A 26,489-nucleotide genomic window follows, 5' to 3' on the forward strand; every position below is an offset into this window, starting at 1 on the left:
ACACACACACACACACACACACACACACACACACACACACACACACACACAGTAAGCCATCTGCATGTTTCTAAAATATAAAGTGATAAATATAGTGATTCTAATAGTTGATTAACTTGTCCTCCATATATTTACGGAACAAAGAGAAGATATCTGCCGGCTGTGATTGGTTGTTCCTCGTCACATGATGCTGCAGCGTTCATTAAGTTGAGCTAATTTTTATCTCGGGGTGCCGTATAACACACAAAAGCTAAAAGCCTATTTTCCAATTAAATGTGTCCCGATTGTCCGCTCGCAACAAAACAAAATCTGGTCCATGTGGCCACTCTTCATGTCAACACATACGAAGCAGATGAAGGAGGATTTTTTTCCTGTATTTGAATCGGACGGACGACTTCTTCTCGTCGCCGTTTTAATTTTGTTCTGAAGGAATGCAGATGAGTGATGTAGAGACACCGTATACAGCTCTGGTAGTGACAGCGACCTGTCAATCACAGTAAGCCCCGCCCTTTGGTCTTTCAAGCACCGAGTAGCACAGGAGGACTGTGAGCTCTGATCCTCGTATGAACTGACCTGGACCTGCTGGATATATTTGGGCATCATCTCAGCCACGTACTCCCCAAAGGCTGCCAGCTGGCTGTGAGTGACGGCATCCTTGGGCCTGACGGTGGCTGCATGGAGGACAGAGGAGACAGAGGTTAGGGAGGACTGGACAAGTCATCACTGCACTCTCCTGCGCTAGCAAACACATCATTAAAACAAAACCACGTCATGATCACGCTCACTTAGGAGACAGGAAGTGCACTCCATTTAAAACCATTGGCGGTGCTTGTAAAGACTCATCTGCTCTGTTATTGAGTAACTCTGGTATCACATACTATCACGATGGTCATTTTAAAGGAGACGGACACAGTTTTCATCGTGTATTTTAGTTTACATAATTAATAATGCTTTGCAAATAAATAAGTTGAGCCATGATGGTTGTTTCTTGCAGTAGTTTGTTGTTGGGGTCCTTGTAATGACGTTGGTGGGATGAGGGTTAAAGTGATCAATAATTACGACACAATAACATAATAAACATACGATTCTGAAATGGGCCAGTCTGCCCAATGAGTACTTGATGCTAGTACCTTTGTACTTTTCCTAAAAGATCTAAGTACTTCTTCCACCACTGGTCTCCTGCAGCATCAGTTAGTTAGTTGATATGTACTTACGACTGGTTTCGGTGGTGGAGCTCTGCAGTCTGTTCTGCTGCTGGAGGAGACATGAACTTCTTGCAACTGGGGAACATAAAACATGGAGGAAGGAGTCAATAAATAAAATAATAAAATAGTATAAACACGCCACTGATGACATCATCTACAGAGCTGTGGAGGAGCTGGAGTGATGTCAGCAACACGACAATAATAAGAAGCAAACAACTCATAAATCTACTTTTAAAACTCCTGCACGAGCGTTAATTATGTCTAAACTGTTACATAAATACAACATGAACTGTCCTCAGCGCATGCTAACGTTAGCATTAGCTAGCTCGAAGGTCAAACCTGACACATTTTAACGGGTAAAAAATAACACTGCGTTGTTTTCAGCACCAACAAACGACACGCATGAATTATATGCATCACTTCAGCAATCAGCAAGTATAAAATAAAACAGGTTTATGGTCAGCTTACGGTTATAACTCCTTCCGAAACCTCCACGGACGAACCGTACTAGGGACGCCGCCATGTTTGTTCCACAACCGCTTTCTTCTTCGGGTAGAAGACGTTTAGACTGTTTGGCGGGCTGTCGCCCCCTGGCGGGCCGGAGGAGGAGTGCAATGAAAGCCGCTGAGCTCAGTATTCGTCTCAATTTCCCTGATTTTAATCGGTATTATATGGAAATAAATACTCTATCTAAGGCATCAGAACAATACGATAAAATTATACAAAATAATATAACACATTTATGTTACTTAAAGCTGCGAAAAGGAACTCAATTGTTTTGTAGTGATTTTGGCGAACCATGTGGACAGAAGTGGTAGTGTTTCTGAGCGCCAGACTCCCTTTAGAAAACCTCTTTTACTGCAGCAGGATCTGCCCCTCGCAGTCCTGGTTCAGGTTCTCCCGGGCCTCCTTTCCTTACAGCGGGCCCAGCAGCAATGGCGGCTGGTCGATAGAGGACGCTAGGGCGCCGCCCCACCTTGAGCCACAACAATGAGTTCCTAAAATGTTTAAATTGTGAAGAAACAAGAATTTTACTCAACAATCTTATGAACATAATTCATGTAGCCAAAAAAATGAACAAAACAATAACACATCAGATAACATAGCATTCCCATCGGAAATATTGACAAATATTACAATACTATACTCAAGGATAACTTCACTCAAGTACAGCTGTTGAGTAGATGTACTTTGTTTTTTTTCAGCTTTAGCTCATATGAATGGATGAAATCATGAAACAGTCAGTAGATGTTTAAATGTTATCATGTTACACACACAACACACACACGTAACATGAAAATATGACAATGAAATAGAGCATTTTCCTGTGAACGCAGTAATAAAACGTCCTCATCACTGGCGTCCAAAAGCAACAAGCAGACAACAACTGGATTTAAAGTGGAGCGTTTTTATTATTACAGTCACAAACAAACAGAATTTCAATGTTACAGTATGTTCCGGCTGAAACGGGATGATTGGTCTGTTCAGATATTTGAAAAGTTGTTTTTATGTACATTTATTTTAAACCTTTAAGCCACAAGCAAGAAACCAGCTGGTCAGGGAGTCATAGGAAAGTTTCTTTGTATTCAGGGTTGTAAAAAGAAAAACAACAACTACTAAAACGGAATTTTCCAGTAAAAACTGGGGAGAATTATATTTAAAAAGCTTAGTTTGGCATTGTCTTCCTTGGGTAAACATTCTGATACAAGGCTCTGTATGAGTCCAGTCTCACAGCAGCAGTAGGACCCCCCCGTCCTGATCTCTCAGCTGGACTGTTGGCACACCTGCTCGTAGTATTTACTGAGCATCTCCAGCTGAGCGGCGCGCACCAGGATGTGCGGTCGGACAGACGCCAGCTTCTGACACGCTTCCTCTGGAGTCCAGCAGTGTAACTGTCAGCAGAGGAAAAAAGTGCAGAAACAGTCAAAATCCACATACTTACTATATATATATATATATATATATATATATATATATATATATTCACTCAGTCAGGACCGAGTTCCACAGAATCAGTAGAGTAGATCAATGACTTGAATACGTCACAATCATCTGTATGTTGGTACCGTATTCATTGACCAGTACACACTCTGCTGAGTACGTCACCGCCACGCGGCCGCTGCGGACATGTTGTTTTTTGGGAAGATTGTCTGAAACGTCTACCACAGCAACTTCGAGTCGATAGTCTCATACATTGCTGCTTGTTTTTGAGTTTAACTGAAGATTGCCTGCATACATTGCTGCTTGTTTTTGAGTTTAACTGAAGATTGCCTGCATACATTGCTGCTTGTGGATTAAACCCGCAGTCCTCTTCATTCTGTGTAACGATGCATCATCGTTCAGCCACCGAGTTGTTGTGCAGTACTGACCCGAATGAGGTACGCGGCAGCCATCGTGGCGCTGCGGGAGCGTCCGGCCTTGCAGTGAACGTACACGCTGCTGCCTTGCTCGCGGTGCTGCAGGGCGAACTCCACGCCTCGGCACAGGTTCTCCAGGCTGGGGACGCCGGTTAAGTCAACTGTGCTCAACCTCAGCTGCTCCACGCCTGCAGCCCGCCACTCCTGCAGCCAGCATCAAACAAATCAAGTCAACCCGTCATTCATAAAACCTCAAGCTGTGGTGACGCTGTTAGACGTCAGCCTGTGGCCGCTGGTCTCTCTCTGTGCAGAATTATGTTTATCATGAGGACATGGGGTCTGACTGACCTGCAGCAACCTAAAGCTGCACCTAACGACTATGTTCATTATCAAATAATCTGTCAAAAGGAATAGTGAAATATATGTAAGAATTCACCAGAGCCCAAGATTGTGATTACCCAATGTATTATAAAATGGTTGCAGATTAACTTCCATTTGACTGACTAATCGATTACTTGTCTATTTGTTTCAGGTATAAAGTAATCACCAGTAGTTCAGCTGATTATCATCATCTGACAGGAATAAAAATATCTTGAGGAGTATCACAAAACACAAAGAAAAACTGTAAAATGTACACTTTCAAACTGTCTGATTTCTTGACTTGTACGTGATCCAAACTGTTATAATTCAGCTTGCAGTCATAACATCTTGTTGCTGATTTTAATCTTCTCTTAAACTTCCCAAATGTTCACCTGAATGTTGTGAAGTGAACTCACCTCAGCTGAGTTGCAGAAATATTTGGTCTCATACTCCTCGTTCATGGTGATGACTCCTCGAATGTTTTCTGTTTCTACCAGCTGCAACAACAACAACAACAACAACAACAACAACAACAACAACCATCAGGACTCTGAAACAATGAAACTTTAGCTACAGAGTCCATTTTGAAATACTCAGGTAGTAACAATCATGTGGAGAATTGCTGAATTAGTTATTTGGTGGTTCTCACAGAACAGACGCTACAAACATATGATCTGATAGAATATGACGCATTGATGTCGATTAAACTAGTGTTTCTTAAAGTGGGGTCTGTGGCACAATACCAGGAGTCTGTTTTCAGATGAATTCATTTAAATTACAACAGAAAATGTTTTATGTATTTATTTATTTATCTATCTGTCGATCTATCCGTCTACCTATCTAAGTATCTACCTGTCTATCTATCTTAACTATTTTTAAGTTTTGAATGCAGGACTTTTACTTGAAGTGGAGTATTATCTTCACAGTGTGGTACTAGTACTATTAGTTATTAAAGCGTCATTAAGTCACACCTGTTTTACTAGTACTATTAGTTATTAAAGCGTCATTGAGTCACACCTGTTTTACTAGTACTATTAGTTATTAAAGCGTCATTGAGTCACACCTGTTTGGTGTCGGACCTGAACGGAAGCGCTCCGAGGAGGACCGTCTCGTCCACGCGATCGAACCAGCGTCTCGACGTCACCTTCTCCATGACAACATTGTAGGCTAACGTCGGGTAGAAGAGCAGCCGTGCTAACGCTCCGGACATGACTGAACCACTAATTATGTTAACAAATTAGCTTTTAAAGTCGGCCGGCTCTTGGTTAATACGCACAGTGACTCACGCTAGTCTGACCTGACGGTTTAAATGTTGGGTAGTTACGTTACGTCTTCTTCCTTTACGGAAGGCTGCTCCGGTAACAGCACGGCTTCCGGTGTGAATCCTTCAGAATAAAATCATCCGTGACCTTCACAAATATGATTCTTTGTGATAGTTTGAGACAGTTTTGCAAGTTGTATTTAATTATTTGTATTCGTATAACAATTTATTTTAAGGACCACTGTTCAAAAACAAGCAAAACAATAAAAAATAAAAAATAAAACAATACAAAAATAAAGATAGAGAAGATGATCTGGAACAGATTTGGCATGGCTACTTCCCATCTGCAAAGTGTATTAATCCTGCTGTCCTGTACAGTAAATTAACATTTTAACATTACCTTTTAATGTGACATCGACCATAAAAAACGAATTGCCAGCAAACAAACTTTATTTAGATAACTAAATAGAAAGTGAAAAGATACTAGATGCATTTTTCAAATCACAAGTTACATGACATGTCTACAGGAGGAAGAAAAAAAAAGGAAAAACAGAGAAACATTTAAAAAACACGAAGAAAGACAACCGTACAAACCACCAAAGTAATAGAAATCAATGAAAAGACGTTTTTCTGGACCCTACTGTTAAAAAATGAGCTCATGTAGCTTTTGACTTTTGTACTTAGGTTCTTCGCCCAGTTTTGGTAATAAAACATCCCCAAATTTCCATTTTGGTTATGCACAAAATATTCTGTTGACCCTTTAGTTAAGAATCCCTTTTAACTTAGACATAGATGACAATATTTCTTATGGCAAGTTTGGTTCATACATATCACAAAAACGATGACATCAGAGAAGCAAACCTAAATGTTAACATCCGGTCCTATGTCATGTGAACCGACCTCAAATCAGCTCACCTTTAATTCTGTGTTATCTTCCTGATCACTGAGTTTGAAGTCTGTTAAAGTGGTAAAATGTTGATTCCTATAATTTGGAAATAGCATTAAATATGCGCAGCTCACCGATAAGTTAGTATTTAGTTTGCAGACGAGGCTGATCACAAGTCAATGGTGAAACCTTTCAGACCTTCAATCTGCCGACACAGAGGTGGAAGAATTTGCCATCTCCCACGTTTTGACGATGATTTCTTTGCCTCGGATGAGCCAGAAATATGTGCAAAATAAAGTATTTAATCTCTAATAGAAAATCCATGTCAAAGTTCACCCAAGTATATCTCAAATAAAGTTAATGACAAACTAAGACTGTCTGGGAACTCAACCTGATAAAGCTGTCTGGAGTCTTCCAGAAGGCTTAACATTAAGAACCTATGCACGCACACACACGCACGCACACACACGCACACACACACACACACACACACACACACACACACACACACACACACACAGAGAGAAAGGGAGAAGAAATCTATTTATGCTTACCTCGTCTAATAAATTTAAATTTCATAAAAATCCTAAAAACACAATTTAGAGTAGACTTGGTGAGACTTGTGTGGGAATGTATAATGATTTCTCTTAGTCGAGCTTAACTAAACCACATATTTTATTAAACAGGTATTTGTGACATTTTCCAAAACATCCTACAAACCTGGAACTTTGCAGGTTTTTCATGTCTGTAGAACTCTGGATGAGTTTCAATTGGTCTCATTTTGCATGTCTTTACATTTCACTGTATTTGCTAATATTTTTGTGGTAAAACATTGAGGCTAATATAAAGATACTGTATGTATGTATATATTTTTTATAAAGGAAAATTATTCATCATAAAAAAATACGACTCCATACTTTCCAAGTGAAAATACATTTATTGTATCCGAGAAGCTTTTCCAAATCAGCCACCCTAGTGTATTGAATCCATGCGATTTAACTATATTCAAACAGCAATATACAGCGTACTTTCATAACAGTCTTAAGTCCAGTTTAAACAACTAACATCTTTGTCAAACAGGAGTTACTATGAAGCACAGCGGACACAGAAAGATGTACACAGATACACACAAGTATACAAACACATTTGGATGGAACAGTGTGTGTGTGTGTGTGTGTGTGTGTGTAACATTTCACGATGCACTGCAAATATATATTTTTTTCTAAAAAAAGTGCAAAGTATATATATAATACATTAGGCCTGTAACCCCGAATTGCACAACATCAGAAAGCTAAAATTTCTTTCGTTTTTTTATGCAAAAAAAAATAAAAAATGTGCGGTACAAAATACAAGCATGCATTACATCTCGATAACTGGCGAAGTTTAGTGAGTCAAAGTAGTGTTAGTTAATTTATGACAGACGTTTCTCTTCCTGTTACAGACAGTGATAGACCACTGACTTAACACTTTATATATATATACACCTTCATGTACTTATAGAAGCGTATGGCAGTGAGATGCGCTGATCCGTTTCAGAGGAGATCAGAACTTCTTTGAGAGGAACACGCTGCGATACCCTCAGAGCGGAGAGGTCAGAGGTCAGAGGTGGTGGAGTTCAGGATGTCGTGCTGGATCTTGGCGTTAGAGGCCTTGGACAGATCTCGCTGTGGAGACAGAGAAGCAGACTTGTTGAATCCTCAAAACGTAATGTGACGACGGGAGGAAGACGAGACAGGAGGAAGCAAACGTGCCTTCAACAAACAGCCGCTAGTGTGAAGGCCGTTAGTGTGAACTCTGATCCACAAGAGCTTTTAACTGCAGAAATCCACCCTTTTAGTTAAACACTAATAAGTAACATCACGTTATTTGCATCAAGCTATTTTGAGAAGTGTTGTTATGGAGCTACCGTCCCTTTAAATAGGAGTTCCTACATTTGAATTGGCCCTTACTAAAAGCTACAACAGGGAACTTCATGTTGTGGTGATTTTGGCGCTCCCTGTGGACGATGGTGGTAGTGTTTCTGAGCACCAGATGTCGAGCTTCAACAATAACTATATAGAAATAGACCATCTTCTCTCCGATGGTCTCGTTTACTCAGAAAAGGTCAGACAGAGGATCAGGACTAAGACATTTCTCTCTCTCCGTCTCTTCTACGATGAATTTGGCTGTTGAATGACTCTGGCTACTAGAGGTCCATGCATAACAGACGAGTGAGAAGTGAAAAGTCAGGTGAAGAGAGACAGAAAGATGTCAGAGGTTGTGGATAAACAGGCTGCGTTCAGACCGACGTGAGCCCCAGCAGGCTTCCCACTGGAGGTCCTCGTCCATCTGGTACCACAGACGGGGATCTCTTCATACACCAACATGTAACCAGCCAGCAGACTAATATTTACATAATGTAACGTACATAATACAGAGTTTCACACACTTTAAACCTGCATCTGCTACCGTGTGATGTTCACAATATAATCAAAATACTCTCAAACATAAACTACAATTTGAACCTTAATTAATGATCCTGAACATAGCTTCAGAAGGCCATGTTGTCTGTTTTTAAAGGCGATATATAAATAAAGTTATATGTAAAAGTTTATATTATTGCCACCCTGAGAAGTTTCCCGCTTTTGGGTGTTTTGGCGTTCCTCAAATTCTTCGATCTGTGACTCAAACTGGACAAACTGGACATCCCACTGCATGCTTTCTAAGGTGGGGCTGATGTTGGTCTGAACGCCGACTGTGCACGTTAAAGCTAAAGCAGCAGGTTAAGTTGCTCTTTAAGGGTAATGTTGCCTTTAGTTAGAGGCGTGTGGTTACTGCAATGAGAGAGTTACACAGTTTTAGGATTCCAAACACACCTTGACTGAACAGGTTCAGTGTCGCCCAAGTCCCTCTAAAACATAAATTTACACCATCAGCATTCACGACACGCTTAAATGTGTTGTTGCACAGAAATGAGGAAAAAGGAAGCGGAGAAAATAGAGTAGAGACAAAAGAGTAAATTACCACAAACTGGGAATATGTGCTGGCAACAGAGGCTATGCTGAAGTTAGGCTGTGGACTAGCAGGGGTCAGCAACGCACCGCTCAGAGGGCTCCCCTTCAGCTGGGCCTCGTTCTCCTTGTTGCAGCCCTGCAGCCGAGGGTTGGGGGGTTTACCGCCACCCGGCGTCCACGATGCCGGAGCCTGGAGGGACACGTCAGACCAACTATCCTCTTTAACGACACAGCGGTGACATTTTACAGTGAAATGATGAATCAGAGTGAGCGCAGCGCAAGGAAATACTAGTTCACAATCAAGACAACAGAAACACTTCAGCTGAGGTTATGTACAATCCAAAGCACCAACAAATGGAGCCGAATATTATAATAAGCTGGTTCTTCCAGAAGAGAAATACTTGCCAACCCTTTGCTTAACTCTTAAAGTTATTTTTCAGTGTAAATATGGCAGAAAGTGCAGTTTTCAGCCTCTCAAATGTTTTGTACCATATTAAACAGTTTGGGACAAAACGAGACCTTGAAAGTGTCGATCCTTTCGATTTCAGTCCTGAAACAATGGAAGTGTGCTCAGGCTGGAGGTTTGGGCTTTGTCAAGAATTCCAGACCAACATGATATTTTTCTGAATTGTGTGTGTAGATCTGTTGCCTTATGGCTCAATCACTGTTGTGTGACCTCCTTCAGCGATAGATAGCGACTTAACAGATGTTTATGTAAATTAAAATCCTTAAGATTGCCACTTAAATGACATCACCGTTGACTTTGAGGAACGGGAATGGTGACATGCCGGTATTTTTGCATCCTCATTTCCATTGTTGTCAATGTAGACGTGCAGAAAGAGTTCCAGATTAAATTCAAAATGAACTTATCCTCGTTTTGACTTTCTTTAGTTTAGCCAGTGAGGCTCAGGTTGTGGTTGCTCAATACCGGCTAAACCTCGGATAAAAGGATGAAAGCGAGACGCAACGTGTGAGCGGGCCCTTAGTCTTCTTGAAAATGAAACCAACCTTGTTAGCGGACAGAGGCGGGCGGGGCGCAGGCGAGCGGCAGAGGGTTCCGCCGTAGACGGAGCGGCTGGTGCTGTTAGAGGTGCCGCTGGAAATGCTGGAGGTCGCATTAAACTGAGGAGGGAGGCGGAGGGGAGCGGGTTAAAGAGGCCACATTTGCAAGAAAGTATAAAAGTGAAATTGTTTTGCTACCTTTCGTGATTTAATTGGGGTTTGAGTGCCGAGCAGCCTGCGTTTGGTGGGGGTCCGTACCGCCGTCCCGTACAGCATATCCTCTTCGGTCTGCTTGCTCTTCTTGAGATGCTGTGAAGAGTTTGTAGCGAGAAGAGTGAGCAACACATCCGGGCTACACGAGCCCATAAAAACACCGCGGCAGCTTGTTTACCCTCTCTTGTTTCTCCATCTCCTTCTCTACTCGGTGCAGCTCCCACTGTTCCTCCACATACTGCAGAAACTTCTGCCCGTTGACTAGAAACTCACGATCCTGTTCGCTTTCCCACGCATCGATCTGGGCTTTTAATTTCCTTTCAAGCTAAAAAAACAACAACAAAAAACAAACGCATGAGTTAGTGTTGAATGCTCAAAAGAGAAGTGAGTTTAGAATGAGAGGCGGCCCTCACAGCTTACCTTGGGCAGGCTCTTGTGCAGCTCAGACCTCTCTTTCTCCTCTTTGAGGAGATTCCCTCCTCTGTTGGTGAATCTTGTTGGATCTGTGGCTTTCTTCTGTGAGAGAAAAATGAAAGAGAAAGTTCCACCTCAGCTCCTAAAATAACTATAATATACTAAAGTGTGTAGCTCAAATACAGACACTCAGAACCTGAAGGACTTATTGAAACCACAATGTTTTTCCCACAGCTATTACAGCAAAGAGTCATGTTTTATATTATATCAGGCTTTCAATCTAGAGCCATGGATTCAGAACTTGTGTTTGAAGGATAACTCCAGGATGTCAAACTGATTCATCAGAGAAAACAAGTTTAAAGATAGAAGCTGAAGTGTAAAAGTGAACCAACACGTCACCTGGAGATCCAGACAGAAGACAATGAAACTAAAGAACACCCACCACTGGTCCTCTTTATTCACTGTTAATCATTAAAAAGAGGGAACTTTAGCACACCAGTAGGTCGAGAGGTGCGTAGGAGAATACCGAGCTCGATGTACCAAAACACTGACTAAATATCTCTGAATGAAGTGAAGAAGACAGTGAGCGGGAGTCTTCTGCTCTATACTGTCACCATCATTAAAATACATTCAGTGCAACTTCATAGACGTGCTAACGCTAGTTAATGACGTGCTAACATACTCTGCTAATGTTAGCTCCACGAACTCCAAATCCACTAAACCAGCCTGAACATGAAGAACATCTGAAGCCATCGACGCGTCTGTGGAGACGAACAGTCGCTGGACGATGCTACGCTATGATTGGCCAGTCTGTGTTTGTGGGCGGGACTTAGAGAAGTTTTGTTGCTCCTCTGGTTTCTGCTCACAGCGAGTGTTAGTTTCCTGTTCCCCGTCACATGGTACTCACCTCCAGCTGCAGGAAGAGTCTCCAGCTGTCCTCCCACTGGTGAACGCCGTCATAAAGCTCCCCGTGATCCTCATAATGCTGCTTCAAGCGCTGGATCTCAGCGTCATGCAGACTTAACAGATCTTCAGTAACTTCCTCTATGAAAAAAAATTTAAACTCAATTAAAGTCTCAGCACTTTTCTAAACTCGAGTATTTTTCTGATGAAGACAACATTAAACTAAACAACCCACCGCTAAAATATGGAGCGAACGCCTGCCGCTGGTCGCTGCTGAAGAAGCACTTCTCCCAGAGCACGGCGATCTCAGAGCGGATGGCGTCCGTCACGTTGTGGATGTTCAGCCGCTTGAGCTCCTCCAGACGCTGAACTTCTGCTTGTAGCTTGAGAGGAAAAAATAAAAAGTGTAAACTTAAAAAATGAACAGAAGAACAAACTAGGAACCAGGAAGTAATAGTCAAATCTTCTCACCGCTTCCAGGTTCCTCTTCCTAGATGTGACCATGTGTTCGTTGAAGGCCTCTCTCTCCTCCTGAGGCACGTCCAGTCTTCCCCACAGCCGCTGGATCTTCTCCCGGTGAGCCTCGCATGTCGCCTCGTTCTCCGCCTTGCGCTCCTCCAGCTGCAGGATCGACACGAACACCGTTGGATCGCTTATTATATCAACGCATCAAACATGAGAGGGTGGAGGTGAAGAGAGGAGGAGGAGGGCTCCGACTCATCTTCTCAGAAACTAACGATCAGGATTATAACTCGCTGAAGGGGAAACGGGGACCAACCGAGAGATTCCCTCAGAGATATTAACGTGACATATTACTTGGATAAGATTGCCTTAAAGAAACGTCATCAATGCATTCAAAATGTCATTACATTTAAGTAAATGAACACGGATATTAACAGTGTGGTGATGCAAGTTATAATGTTTGAGAAAAGTGTATTTTCCTAAATGCTGAGACTCCTTAGACATTAAACCTGCTCATTACTGTGAACAGATGAACTGTAGCTTCGTACTTAGGCCTCAAGCAGACGTGAGGAAACATCCGGCAGGAAGCACTTTGTGAGCCCACAAAAGAAAAGTGTGCTAAAGAGTCACCACCGCTGCTACAAGTCCATCCTCTGGGAAACACTTATCTTACCTGACAAACAAGCAGTTTGAGTGACGTGATGTTGTCTATCGAGAGGCAGAAAGAGTCCTCGTCCTCACAGACCACGTCCTTCTCAAAGCTGGTCTCGGGGACGTGGTCCAGCTCTCCCATGTACAAGATGATCCGCCTCTTCAGGTCCGTGAACTCGGCGTACCGCCTCGCCTGAAACCAAGAGAGCGGCGCACCATTTGGTCAAGAACAGATCAGATTAGTGTTAATGACAAACGTGTCTGTGTAGGTGTTGTAGTGACCTGCTGTTTGTTGTTATATGACAGACATGTACTTGTACAACACCACCAACCTCATCTTTACTGTAAAATGTCAAAAGAAAAGGTGTCTAGCATTCGGGAGTGTGTTATCAAATCGACACCCAGATTCAGGACAGTTTTCCTTAAACATGAATTCTCAAATGTCCTCTCAATGTCTTGATTCATGTGAAAACACATCAAACCAAGAAAAACACATAAACTATCATCTCAAAGCCTTAAATCTCTTTTCAGGTAAAATAGAGCTCAAGGAAGAGAGAGAATCACACTCCTCTTTCCATTTTCAACCCGGGGTTGAGGGTTTGAATTTATTGTAGAGACGCATATATATTTAATAAACAGCCAAAAAGAGGCTTTCATCTGCTCCTGCCCAACAATATTACTGTTTTCTCTTATTCACAGCACCACCGCGCTGTCTCCCGCTCTTGTTCTCTGCCTTTTATTTTAAATCAGGAAGCCGACAGCAAAGCCTAACTTTACTTTTTAACGTTACCAAACAAACAGAAATGCTCTTCCCTCGTCCTGAATCGATTCTAGAGGACTTTCTTGTTTTATGAATGAAGCTGTGTGTGTTTGACCAATCGGGGACGGTCATCCCTGCAAACCCCACCCTGAAAGCCCCATGACCAGTGTCTTTTTAGGGGCTAAAAGACCCCTAGAACTCAATCTAGACCCCGGTCCCTGCAGTCAAAACAGAATGAGTTCCTTGAAACGGTTCCCTGGTGAAAGTTCCTGCTGCTGAAAAAGAAGCTAGAGAAGATTATTGCGCTGCAAAGACAAACCACCTGCAGTCAGACCTGTAGCTCTCTAGGAGAAACACTTTCCTCCTCATGCAGTCAAAATAACTCCAGACGTAGACGTAACAAAGCGAGCTCTCACCTTCTCCGTGTTCTGGTTGGCGATGTGCTGGCTGAAGCTCTCCAGTTGTTCCGGCGTGGGGACGGATTGAGGAAGGATGCCGTACGGCATGGAGCACAGGATGTCGCAGAGGTCCTGGTCCTGGTCGAGCAGAGCCTTCAGCTGCTGCATCCGCTGAGCCTTCTCCGTCATCAGAGCCTCCACCTGGGTACGGATGTTCCTCTCCTGCTGGAGCATGCTGATGCCAGTCTCCTCCTGAACGCACGAAGACGAGAACGACAAGTTCAGGATGTTTCTAAAGCCACTAAAGTCTGTTTATCATCAACTAATAACTACAATCACAGAGGCGTTTTATATTAACTGACGTTATGCAAAATGAAAACATAGTGAGCAAGCAGGTTAACATTTTTAAATAACAAAATAAAACAATAGAAATATTTGCATGATTCAGCAGCATTGACTCTGCTGGTGGTCGTTACCTCAAACACGGGCAGCTGGAGTTCCAGGTAGAGCTTCTCCATTTCGGTCCTGCAGCTTTGGATGCTGCTTATGAGTCTGGTCTTCAGAGACTCCTCCTCTCTGATCATCATATCCAGCAAACTCTGGAAGGTGAAGACAGTGAAATGAATCAGCATTGTGCAGCAGACAGATGTGTGGATCTATTGAAATCCAGTAACAGATACTGAGGGCCGATATGGATACAGCTATTAATTAAAGTGATGTCGTTCCGGTCCCAACATGTATTTGGAGTTAACTTTGTATCCAGTAATACTGGTCCAGCTTTATTTGTACCTGATCTAGTTTATCTAGACACACTACTGCTGTCTGCCAACAATCCAGGAGATGAGAGTACAACGTACTTCAACTCAACTGTTGAAAACACGACATTTTAATTGTTGCATTACATGATAACATTTGTTAATCTCCACCAGGTTGTATACTGGAAGCTTCCTTGTTCTCACACGGCTGCCTCAAATAAAAATTACTTTTTAGTCAATTTTAAAAGAGGAAAATCTTGCACAGAAAGTTAGATATCATCATATGAAGCACTGGCTTCCAAATGCAACAGCAGTAGTTTAAATAGAAATAGCCTGAAGGGGCTCTAGTTAGGGCTGGGCGTTATGGTGGAAATCACAATATTTGACCAAATACCTGTTCATCCATATTGTGACAATCTTGGAGGGTTTACTATTGGTGCCTTTACAAAATATTTACACAATTAAAACTGTAATGCAGCCTTTAAAACCAGGATTAGCCAACCCTTATGCCACATTATGATATTCAATATCTAAAACGATTACTAGGCTCACATTATTATCTCTATAGAACAGCTGCATGCACGACTTGTAGTTCGATAACACATGACACATCTGTGTGATACATGAGCCATTACTCCGACATTAGCCCTCTGCTGACAGCAGGAATCACATGAGCGCCCATCAGTTGGAGAATACGGAGCAAAAGAGAATACAAACTGTCAGAATGTTGAAACTAATGTCATCAGTCGACAGACGATTGGGCTCTTTTCATGACGGATGAACGCCTGTCACTGTTCTGGACATTTCTAAGATACATCTCAGATAAATCAGTCGTAAAAAGTAGAGAGTGATTAATGCATGTTAGATACTCTGGTATCAATGTATGTGGCAGCAAAAAAAACAACAACAACAACTGCATGTTTGAAGCCTTCTTGAAACTACAAGTATGTTTATACACCGTAAAATGTCTCAATCAGTTCATATCTTGGTCCCATTATTTCATTAACAGAATATCAATATTAGATAGTTGTCTGTGAACTTCAGCAGATTCCTGCACAAACCTGTACCGCTCTCATCTTAAAACTGATATAATGTGCTTTTTTCACCATGTTTCCTATATTTATGTTTCTTGACTTTGACTTTTTATTTTCTCACATCCAAAACACAGAGGTACAGTCCTGGGATGTGAAAACCTACCTGGTAATAAACCTGATTCTACTTTGATTAATAGGCCAGATGTCTCGATGGTGTGGTTAGTTTCACTCACCCCTTCCCCACCCTCCTCTGTCGAAACCTGTTTATAATCCCTCAGATCACAGATACATTTGCTGACCTAAGAAAGCACCAGGTTTCTTGACAATATTAACTGGAGGTCTCACCTTAATGTGGTTCTTGACGACATTAACTGGAGGTCTCACCTTAATGTGGTTCTTGACGACATTAGTCCTCTGCAGTCTCTGGTCCTCGGGGATACCGATCTCCTCCCAAATGTCCTTCAGGTGGCACAGTGCTTTATTCAGGCACGACACGGCCTCTGCTGCGAGCACCTCGCTATAGGAACAGACAGCAGGACAGGTGATCAATACATCTATTGGCACCAATAGTGACGTTTGAAAACCACAGAAGTCACGTATCTGATCAAGCTAACAGACGTTGGAGTGTTTTTAGCTAATGCTAGCTAGCTAATTTGATCAACAGTTAGCTACGTGCTATCTCATTTACTGAATATCCAAGTTTATTTAACGGTTAATAAACAATAAAAATCTCACCTCTTTCTCATTGTTGAATTCCACTCTGTTGTGATTATCGGTGAAGAGTTTAAAACAAACTAAAAGTTGCCACAGAGACGAGCGGAGCGTCACCTCTCTCTCTCTCTCTCTGTCCGTTTGTACGCAGTTCAAAATACGAGTACCACGGCGTTCTGCTCTCTGATTGGCTAAAAATGCGAGTACCGTTGCGTTCTGCTCTCTGATTGGCTAGTTCCACAGGAGCGCGTGTTGGGTCAAATCAATGTCGGCCGCCGAAGGGCGCGTTTCACCGTTTCGAGTGAACCCCCCATCGCTGGACAACCGAAGAGAGAAAACAAACACACTAGTTTCATTGAGGGTGTGGTGATGTTCAGCAACAGTTTGACACTTCATGTAACAGAGGTGCGGTGTTAATTTTAGACTTGGAAGAATTCACAGAAGACCAGTGATGGAAAAAGTATTCAGATAAAGTAAAAGTACTTATACCACACTGCGGAACAGTTAAAGCTGGCACGACAACATCAGGCAGTGGCTCTATTCTTCACTAATTTTAACCAACACTGAATAAAATAAACAAAACTAAACATTGACAAAACTATGTAAAATACTTAAGTGAGGATGATGTATGTAGCTTGTCTGATACACTGTAATTTACACTTTTATATAAATACCTTGAGCTCATTGCATCAGTAAAGCAGCTATCAGCAGAAAAAATAATAAAAGGTCAAGCACAGTGTCCAGAGAAACGCAACAGGAACATTTTACACACAAACATTAGAAAAAGAGCATGGAGCATAAAAGCAAATGTAGATATATATATATATATATATATATATATATATATATATATATATATACAAAATCATTCATTCTCACTTTACAAATATAGGGAATCAGACAATAATAAATCAATATATAAAGCATTGAACACAGAACTAATAAACAAACACATGAACTCATTATAAATAATTAAATAACAATAGCCTCTCAAATTTGAACATTTGAATAATACAGACCCGATTCCTTATCATTAACATTAATCAAATACAACAAGTAGAAAAATAAAGTGATTAACTTCACTCCTCTCCAACGGCTTCTCTGGTCTGAGTGGAGTCACCAACCACCGTTACTCTGACTCTGATAGGGGGAGTCTTCATGACAGCCTCCATTGGCCCCCACTTGTCCTCCTGTATGGTGAGGGTCCGGTTGTCCTCAAGGAGCAGTTGAAGACATCCTGGAGTCCCCTCAACGTCCACGACCCCATAGGCCCCGCCCACCTGACGAAGGACAGGTACCATATTGTCAAAAGACTCCAAGGATTCAATAGAACTATGACACCACACAAGTCCCGGCACACCTCCGTACATCCTTTTCCAGCCCGTACCAGACGAGCTTCGCTGCTACCAACTTCTGAGACGCCCTCTTGTCAGGGTGCGACAGCCCATGAATAGCGTTGAAGACCTGTTGTCTCCATTCGTCGGGAACAACCGGCCGTGGCTGGCCTGTGGAGACGTCACACAGGAGCGTAGCGCCAAACGGGAGAGACTTTTGATTTCATTTCACCAGGTTTTCACAGGTTTTCACAGGTTTTCACAGGTTTTTCACCAGGTTTTCACAGGTTTTCACAGGTTTTCAGCGAAAACCTGGTGAAACTAAATGAAAAGTCTCTCCAGGGCCATCACCGGGGCTGTCCAGTTAGGATTGGACAATAACAAGATGGCTGGGGATCAAGTTTCAGACCCGGTCTTGCAGGAATTGAGGACAGTCAGTTACGGGACAGCAGTTGGAGGTGGTCCCGTTTGGCGAAACTGGCGCTACGCTCCTGTGTGACGTCTCCACAGGCCAGCCACGGCCGGTTGTTCCCGACGAATGGAGACAACAGGTCTTCAACGCTATTCATGGGCTGTTGCACCCTGACAAGAGGGCGTCTCAGAAGTTGGTGGCAGCGAAGTTCGTCTGGTACGGGCTGGAAAAGGATGTACGGAGGTGTGCCGGGACTTGTGGTGTGCCAGCGCTCCAAGGTGCACCCTCACACAAAGACTCCTTGAGCACAGTTCTCGGTTCCAGAAAGTAGGTTCGATCACGTGAATGTGGACTTGATAGGACCTTTGCCCACATCCTGTGGTTTTACACATCTCCTCACAATGGTAGACTGGACCCTGGACCACTGGACCCTGGACCTTCCTCCTGCCATGGCCCTGCTGACTCCCACTGTTAATATCTTTTTTATAATTACTCACATTACTATTTTTATCACCATTAATGCTCATTACTAACTTTGCTTCTTCACCGGAGTCTCTGTGCTTTCTCTCCTCACAGGTTTCCGTGGATCCTGGTGATACCTGGACCCTGGTCTTGCCTCCTGCCGTGGTTCTGTCATGTGCACTGAATGTGTTGTAACTCTGTAAATGTTGTTCATTCTGTACACATCTGTTGCACTTCTGTCCATCCTGGGAGAGGGGTCCCTCCTCTGTTGCTCTCCCTAAGGTCTCTCCCTCTTTTCTTCCCGTTAAAGGGTTTTTTGGGGGAGTTGTTCCTGTTCTGATGTGAGGGTCCTGGGACAGAGGATGTGTACAGATTGTAAAGCCCTCTGAGGCAAATTTGTGATTCGTGATTTTGGGCTATACAAAAATAAATTGAATTGAATTGAACCTGTTCCTACTGTTTTCAACAACTCCACAGAAGACACCTGGACAGCTCTGAGGCAGACCGTCAGATTTCACTCTGATGACGTAGCATGGCGCTAATTTCTTATAAAGATATTTCATTTTATTTCATTTGATTGTGGTCAGGCTTCCTGGGGGGCTCCCAACCCATCTTAGTTATGCTGGGATGTGAACTTCTGTTGACGTGAAGGTCTAGTTTAGACCTACTTTGAGTCATTTCACTATATAATTCATTTTACCAAGTTTGATTAGTTAGCCAAGCAAGGTTTTAAAAAAGTAAGGCTTTTTTTAAATATAAAGATAGTGGGACCTTATCAGTGGCAGCTTTTCATACCATGAGTCGAAATTAGCAAGATAACACTCATTATAATCCAACACAAACTTTGATAAGAACCTACCTCTCTTAATTCAGGATGGACATCACTAACGTATCAAACAAACTTCAAGAAATATCTTATTTTAATTTGATTAAATATGTCATTTAGTTGGCAAGTGGCCGTGGTATCAGTGGGATAAAACACATCCAATGCTTGTGATTGTCTGGTACTGTCCCATAGACCAGGGATTTCTGGACGTCAGTGCTTCCTCGGTGTTGAGGTGATGATATGTGTGTAGACCTTGTGTGTATCTGCATGTATGAGTGTGTGCATACCTTCATGATCGTTGTCCCGGTGCACACCTGGAGGAGCGTGAGCAGGACCATGCCAAAGTGCTGGAAGTGGACGTGCTCATTTATGCCAAAGCACACGTCATCGTCAACCTTATCTTTATCTGTATCTTTATCTTCGCTAACTCCATTTCTCTGTCCTCCATCTTTTTTTTTCCCCCCCGAAGAATCCTCTCATCTTCTTTTTCATTGTGAGACAGATGTCCTCCAAGAACATCCTCTCGTTGATCGTTGATGATCTTGCCCTTACCACGAGTAAGATCCGTTTTCACCGGGACAGGCGGCTGGACTTTGGGGGGAGGTCCTGGACGTTCCTGAGGATCAGCAGCCGTGTTTTTCGGCGGGACTCTGGGGGGAGGTCCTGGAGGATCGGGCGCCCTGTTCTCCTCCAGGTCTCTGAGCTGGTTTGTCAGACTGATGATCTTGCCCTTAGCGCGAGTAAGATCTGGTTTCATCGGGACACTCGGCGAGACTCTGGCGGGAGGTCCTGGACGGTCCTGAGGATCGGCAGCCGTGTTTCTCTGTTTCTTGCTTCTATACGCTAAACTGTCTGGAACAGATCGTGGTGCGAAGAAGACTTCGGTGTCTGCCACAGACTTTACTTTCTGTCGAGGACTTTGGTCGTCTTCAACTTGTTGTGGAACGGTTGTCATTTTGGCGATCGTCTTTAAAACACTGTGGTTTTGAGCGGGAGATCTTCTGAATAGTGTTATCGAACACTTTATAAACTATTCAGTGCCTTTTAAAAATGTCACATACCTTCCATCACCATGGATACAAGGACTGCAAACTTGCTATGACATGTAGCAGCATTACCACGGAGACGGAGAACTAGAATTCTTTATTTACCTTTGAGCCTCACTTTAAAAAAAACCAATTATGTATTAATACTATCTTCACTTTCACTGAGTTAAATCTTTCAACCATCATCAGTTCTGATCATAACTACCAAGAGTGAATTTATTTTTGGGATTTTAACCCTTTGAATGTCTGTTTACATAATGTGACACAAAATGAATTTGTTTCCATTTACTACATTTCTTTGTGTGTGTGTGTGTGTGTGTGTGTGTGTGTGGGGTGGGGGTGGGGGGGAGAAAAAAACCTCCCTCTTGGTACCATTGAGGACAAACACGTCCTCTAGTTAAATGGCTATAAAAATACTATATATCAACATTATTTTCCCCTTTAATGAGTTAATTGTTTATAACTACCAAGTATTCATTCATTTTAGTCTAGTGGACTTCTTACTCATTAAGGACCCATCAACTAATATTTGTTTCAGTAAGCACAAAACAATGTAAGCCAGTTAGATCTTAAACATATAAAAGTTTATGACTTTATAGTGTCACAGATTTATATTATATTTTTGGGGGCTAGTAAAATATCCAAATCTATAATAAAAAAAATATTTTTTGTGATTCTTGAAATTTCCAGTCGTTTCACAGAAACTTAATCAGTATTTTGATGAGCGTTTCATTGTTTACGTCTTTTTTTTTACAAAAACTACAAAACATTTTCTGGTTCCGGATTCTCAAATGTGACATTTTTTGTGAAGTAAATATCTTTAGATTTTTGAGTGCTGATCAGACAAAACATTAGAAGTTTGATGACTTTAATCAGTGAGCTACATGTTCGGAGCTCCAGACTTAATTTACCACTTTTGATAGATTTCTGTAGTAAGAAAAAGGAGAAGCGTGTTTGTATGTAAGAGAGAAAAATGAGTTAAAACAAAAACATATGCATGAGAATATATCTTTTTATTGATCCATTAAATGTTTCATAAATGACAAGGTCCAGCCCTAAAGGGCTTTTGACATGTGATGATAACATTTGACACAATGATGATGATTAGGGTGGCACATATTCATATTAATTAAATTATGTCATACATAACAATAGAAGCGTTTGTAAAGCTATGATTGGATTACTGAACTGAAACGTTCTGGTTTCCTGTTTGCACGGGCACAGATGTTTCCTCGCTGAAGTATTTCCACCTATAAGCTGTAGACATGTATAAAGGATTTAATATGAAGCTCATTCATTTAAATGGGCACAGAAGATACACGAGCACTCAATATCTGACAGCAAAACTAATCAAAAGCTTTACGTAGTCAAATGTAATTAATGCAGAACTGGTATTCTGCATGCTGTCTTAACGTTCATCTGTGGACAAAGGTTGGTATTTGACCTTTGACATCCTGCCCTTGTACAGGACCACGGCACTGATCATGCCAACAGCTGCGAGAAGACATCCAGCGATGAACACCAGGTTCAGATTCAGGTGGAGCGCTGGAGAGACAACAAGCACCATGTTTTAACTTGATCTGGTCCAAAGTGGCTCAAACAAGTGAAGTGTGCTGGTAACAAATAACCTTTCTCTGGTTTCATACCTGAGCTTTCGCTGCTCTCCGCTGATCTCTTTAAGCGCAGGGGACCCTGGGAAACGAAGTGCCTGGCACTCTCCACGGCAACCTCTCTCTTTCTGCGGTGGTGGTTTTGAGGCCAAGTGGCTGGCGTTGTGGAGCTGATGCATCCCTGAGAGGACCTGGTGTTGGGTTCCCCTGCTGCACACATCAGGACTGTGCAGCTGATGTACACCTGAATGAAACAGAACACGCTGTCATCACACCAGCAGACGGACCGACAGCAGAGCTGTGCTCAGATCCAGTTGAAACCTCCGCTCCACTTTGCATCTCCACGACAGTCAGTGACGTCCACCTCGTCCTCAAGTCCATCCGTGTCAAGTGGTGCCAGTTTATTTCTTAAAACCTCATCAGCGCTGAGTTTATTAGAGATGCAGTTTTTCTGTCATGATCGTTAGACATCAGATTCACAAAGTGAAGCCACAGGTTGTAACAACCAGTCAAGTTCATAATAACCACATTCAAAAATGAATTTAAAATGAAATACAATGTTGTTCTATAAAAGGTGAGTTGGGAAACATAGATTGAGTTTCACAAAATATGTCAAAAATTACATGTTTTTGTTGACAAATTGCTTTTCTTGAATTGCTCGACTAATGTTTATTGAAAAAAAGTCTATTTTATTTAGTTTTCTACAAAGTCTGACATTATTACGTTCAAATATGTTTTGTTTTTGATCAATTATTGATGTGATAAGCGTCTCAGGTGTTTTCAGAGATTTGCTTCTCTCTGATTGGTTGTTACGACCTGTGGCTTCAGTACAAACATGTGTTGCTTCACATTGTGTGTTATACCTGATGAAGATCCATGACGGAAACACTGTGCCTCTAATAAAGTTCACATGACTGCACCTGTCCACCAAGTGTGCATTGATTACCGCTTAGTACAACTAGTCAGATAAATGAAAGGACGTCATGAACTGGACCTATTCGTTGAAGCATTTAGAGATTTCCCAGAGACATCAACAGTCCTCTGCTCCGTTCTTTACCTGATCAAACATGCCGATGAACTTGAAGGCCTTCATGCTGAACCTGAATTGTCTCGGGTGGGAGGGGGAATGGATCTGAACGGTCGGGTCCTCTTTACACCTAGTCAGAGCAAAACACAACAAAAATATGTTGCCTTTGTTACTCTGTGCCTTACAGTGGATGCTGCTATAGGGGCAGAGGTATTGTTCTATTGGTATTCCCACAATAAGAAAAGTACTATAGGTTATACAAAAGATGAAGTGAGTGAAGCATTGACTTCTACATCCTGACAGGGTGACATTACACAGAAGAGCCTCTAAAGCAACAATCAAAGAACTAGTCTTTACAAATGCTCTGTTATGCCCTCTATTGCCACTAGGGGGTGTGTCCATGCCTACCCATTCTCAATGATGGAGTAGGTCTGCTGGGAGTTCTGGTTGTCATATGGTGAAGCTCTGCAGGACTCCACAAACAGCACGGTGTTGTTGACGGAGGAGGTGGCCTCTATCTGCATGTAGACCCTGCTCCCTATTTCATACACCACCGGGTATGAAGTTGGATCAACCATGGCTTGGTATTGGTCGTTAGCATAGAACTCAAACTGGTAGGTGAACCTGCCGAAGCCCCTGTCCCACACTGAGACGATGGGCCTGTGTGCTGTGAAGGCCAGTGTCGCGTTTCCACGTTTGGGGTACTGGCAGTAGAACTGCACCTCCAGCAGGTGTTTCCTGGTGATCACGTCAGTTCTGTTGTCAAACGTGGTGATTTCATTCTTGAACCTGAGGTTATCCCCGTCTTCCTGCAGTGAAGAAAGGTTATGTATTCAGTCCTCATACTGCGAGATAAAGGCAACACCAACGACTGAGAGAGAAGAGCAGCCGGTAACACAAGCCTGCGTTACCTCGAGCTCAGTGCCACAACCGCTGAGGGGGATGTCGGCGAAGACGTAAGTGCTGTTGGAGTGCAGCCTGCAGGCGGTGTTGGCGCCGTCGTTGAGCCGCAAATGATCCTCATGGAGTCCATGGAATGAAGATTTCTCAACCTCTACTCTCATCGTGGACTCGGTGCAGATCACATGGGAATCAACTAGAAGAAGAGAGTGTTAGAAAATACACATTATATACCAATGGTGTACTTATTTACAGGGGGCAGTAATGCCAACAAGAACTTCAGCAACGTTCCAGCAGACAAAGACTGCGAGCTGGTAAACATTGATGTGAACAGTTCATGATTTAAAATACTTTGTTTGAGGAAGGAAAGGCTCCCAAGGCCACGATACACACAATGTGTTCTAATGAATGTAAACATGGCTTTTGTTCGTATACTATAAACTCCACAGGACACCTTTAGGTTGTGTTTCCATCAAAAAGAAAGTGAAGTTTCTTTACAGTTCTGCTGGTTTGGTTTCACTGGGTATGAACAGTTAACGTGGTATTTTTGTCTAGAGCAAGAATGTTTTGAATCCAATGACGGCTCAGAATTTTGTCTGGTAGAAAGGTTTAACCAATCACAGCACTTTATAGAAGTGCACGTCTCGCGGCTTTTTAAACTTTTAAACTTTTTAAACCATGCAGCCAATATTTGGCACTTTAACTTAACATTTAGCGTGTGATATATTTGGTGAAAATACACACCATTACAGCTGTACTTAAACAACTAAATGTTGACATTAAAGTAGACTCACCTTGCACCCTCCGAACTTCTACCAGAACACACCTCATCTCGGACTGATAGACGCCGGACCTGAGGAGCATCGGTGAACGCTGATTTAATGCTTTTACTCTTTCAGTTAGGCCGATATGTCGTGTTCAAATTATTACTGGTGGTTTTGGCTCCTAATTTTCTACTTTGTTGCTTAAGTGAAAAACACCAAACACAGAGAAATGTCACTCACTGTGGAGATGGGGTGGAGTGGTGATTGTGATTGTGATGGTGTGTGGTGGCGGTTCCATCATGCCTGCTAAAAAATGTGTTACAAAGTCAAATCATGGCTTCCCACACACACGTACAAATTCTCTCACAAGGAAGCCAAAGCTTACCCGGTCTCCGCTTCAACAGCAAAGCAGATCGGGAAAAACTCCCCCAGGTCATGTTGGATAGGCGTCCACCTGATGACGAACTCCCCATGTGTGCTCCTTTGCTTGGTGATGTTCAGTGGGCCGCTGATGATGATGTCATGTATTCTGTGTGATAACAAAGCAAAGAAAGCAGAGATTTATTGCCTCTTTCCTCTCTGATGTTATCTCACGCGCCTCAAGGCAACACCGGTCACGTCGGCTCTCACTCACGTTGCGTGTGACGCTCGTGCTCTGACTCTGATCTCCACTTCTCTGTCGACCTCTGCATGGAGGCGGGCTCCGTTTAAAGGTGTCGGGGCCAAAAACTCTGGCAAGTAGAGTCCCTCCTGACACGAGGGAGCAGGTGGGTCCACTGGAGTTAAAAGATAGAAGATTCATTTGAGTTCCAAAGTGCAATAAGTAAGTTCTACTTAAAAACCGACACTTTGCTGCTGTCTGTGGATCACAACTTCAAAGTGTCGCTGATTTCTAGCAAAGACAAATGGTCTGCTGGCTGTAGCTGTTCATGTTGTTCATGAAAAGAGTTTTAAAGAGACATGTTTTTACAGGACAGAGACGTTCAATGTAACAAAATTCACAGGCAATAGTTTAGTGAATAAATAAAAACTAGTTTCTGGTCAAACTGTTCTCAGAGATTCCTGACTTTAAGAATCTAAAATAATGTCTTCTGCCATGTGTAACATCTCATTAAAGTGTTGCAGAGCTGCAACATGAAGCAGTTTTTTTGTGGATTGGCTCATTGAAAATGCTGTCACACAATAAAAATAACTCACCAAGAAAAGAGAACTGCAAAGGTAGTTTACTGAGTGGAGGAGTGGGGCCATGGAGGGTTGTATGTGCAGCATGTCTCTTACTCCTCACAACCAGTGGAGTCCTGGAGGATCGGGATCCATCAGTGTAGCCCAGAGTGATGTTCCTTTGCGGGAAGTCCTCCACCACCATCTCAAATCCATAAACTCTGGGGTTGGCAGTGGATTGATTGTAGTGTAATGTGCAAGAGTCCTGACGATGTGAACATTTTGAAGTTAAGTGAGGCAAAGCATCAGTGAAGTATTGAACAATGTATTAGGAAATTTACTTTTCAACTAACCTGATCTAAGGTGAAGCCTGAAGGTTGGTGACACGAGCTACACTCTACATTTGGGATATTTCCATATCTGCATCGAACTCTGTCTCCATCAGGATCAAAGGACATCAGCTCGTATGTCCGTGAGCAGTTCTCAGGAACTCTTGAGTGGACACATGAACATGAGTCAGTAACATGAGTCAGTAACACGAGTCAGTAACAAGAGTCAGTAACACGAGTGAGTAACACGAGT

General features: G+C 42.5%; 4 protein-coding genes across 6 annotated transcripts in view; all 4 read right to left on the minus strand.

Moving 5' to 3' along the window:
- Positions 1 to 1,752, minus strand: part of ndufs3 (NADH:ubiquinone oxidoreductase core subunit S3) — a 3,832-nt gene extending 2,080 nt beyond the window's left edge. The window contains exons 1-3 of the mRNA XM_031848634.1: positions 1,674 to 1,752; positions 1,215 to 1,280; positions 574 to 671 (exon numbers count right to left, since the gene is read on the minus strand). Of these exons, the coding sequence (XP_031704494.1) occupies positions 574 to 671; positions 1,215 to 1,280; positions 1,674 to 1,728 (219 nt within the window). The 5' untranslated portion in view covers positions 1,729 to 1,752. The remainder of the gene's footprint in view (positions 1 to 573; positions 672 to 1,214; positions 1,281 to 1,673) is intronic.
- A 665-nt stretch (positions 1,753 to 2,417) lies between these two features.
- On the minus strand, positions 2,418 to 5,153 carry ptpmt1 (protein tyrosine phosphatase mitochondrial 1). Its single transcript, XM_031848705.1, has 4 exons — positions 4,986 to 5,153; positions 4,339 to 4,419; positions 3,575 to 3,766; positions 2,418 to 3,097 (listed from the first exon to the last, which is right to left on the minus strand). Exons 1-4 carry the CDS (start codon positions 5,130 to 5,132, stop codon positions 2,969 to 2,971), a joined length of 549 nt encoding a protein of 182 aa, XP_031704565.1. The 5' UTR covers positions 5,133 to 5,153; the 3' UTR covers positions 2,418 to 2,968.
- Positions 5,154 to 7,253: 2,100 nt separating this feature from the next.
- On the minus strand, positions 7,254 to 16,506 carry prc1b (protein regulator of cytokinesis 1b). 3 transcript variants are annotated; one of them, XM_031848184.1, is made up of 15 exons: positions 16,390 to 16,506; positions 16,039 to 16,171; positions 14,342 to 14,464; positions 13,884 to 14,117; positions 12,730 to 12,900; positions 12,066 to 12,215; positions 11,830 to 11,977; positions 11,599 to 11,735; positions 10,698 to 10,793; positions 10,456 to 10,602; positions 10,263 to 10,373; positions 10,071 to 10,184; positions 9,073 to 9,252; positions 8,925 to 8,959; positions 7,254 to 7,733 (listed from the first exon to the last, which is right to left on the minus strand). In XM_031848184.1, exons 1-15 carry the CDS (start codon positions 16,398 to 16,400, stop codon positions 7,685 to 7,687), a joined length of 1,839 nt encoding a protein of 612 aa, XP_031704044.1. In that variant the 5' UTR covers positions 16,401 to 16,506; the 3' UTR covers positions 7,254 to 7,684. The 3 variants fall into 3 exon arrangements, with proteins under 3 accessions (XP_031704044.1, XP_031704046.1, XP_031704045.1); XM_031848186.1 differs by lacking the exon at positions 8,925 to 8,959 and having other exon boundaries at positions 9,150 to 9,252; XM_031848185.1 differs by lacking the exon at positions 8,925 to 8,959.
- A 5,107-nt stretch (positions 16,507 to 21,613) lies between these two features.
- Positions 21,614 to 24,267, minus strand: LOC116383969 (ZP domain-containing protein-like). Its single transcript, XM_031848187.1, has 5 exons — positions 23,994 to 24,267; positions 23,491 to 23,891; positions 23,113 to 23,212; positions 22,092 to 22,299; positions 21,614 to 21,990 (listed from the first exon to the last, which is right to left on the minus strand). The coding sequence occupies exons 1-5, from the start codon at positions 24,144 to 24,146 to the stop codon at positions 21,854 to 21,856; spliced, it is 999 nt and encodes a 332-aa protein (XP_031704047.1). The 5' UTR covers positions 24,147 to 24,267; the 3' UTR covers positions 21,614 to 21,853.
- Between the last annotated feature and the right edge of the window lie 2,222 nt (positions 24,268 to 26,489).

The sequence above is a fragment of the Anarrhichthys ocellatus genome, unplaced genomic scaffold (assembly GCF_004355925.1).
Source record: "Anarrhichthys ocellatus isolate YVR2014 unplaced genomic scaffold, GSC_Weel_1.0 scaffold8, whole genome shotgun sequence".
NCBI lineage: Eukaryota > Metazoa > Chordata > Actinopteri > Perciformes > Anarhichadidae > Anarrhichthys > Anarrhichthys ocellatus.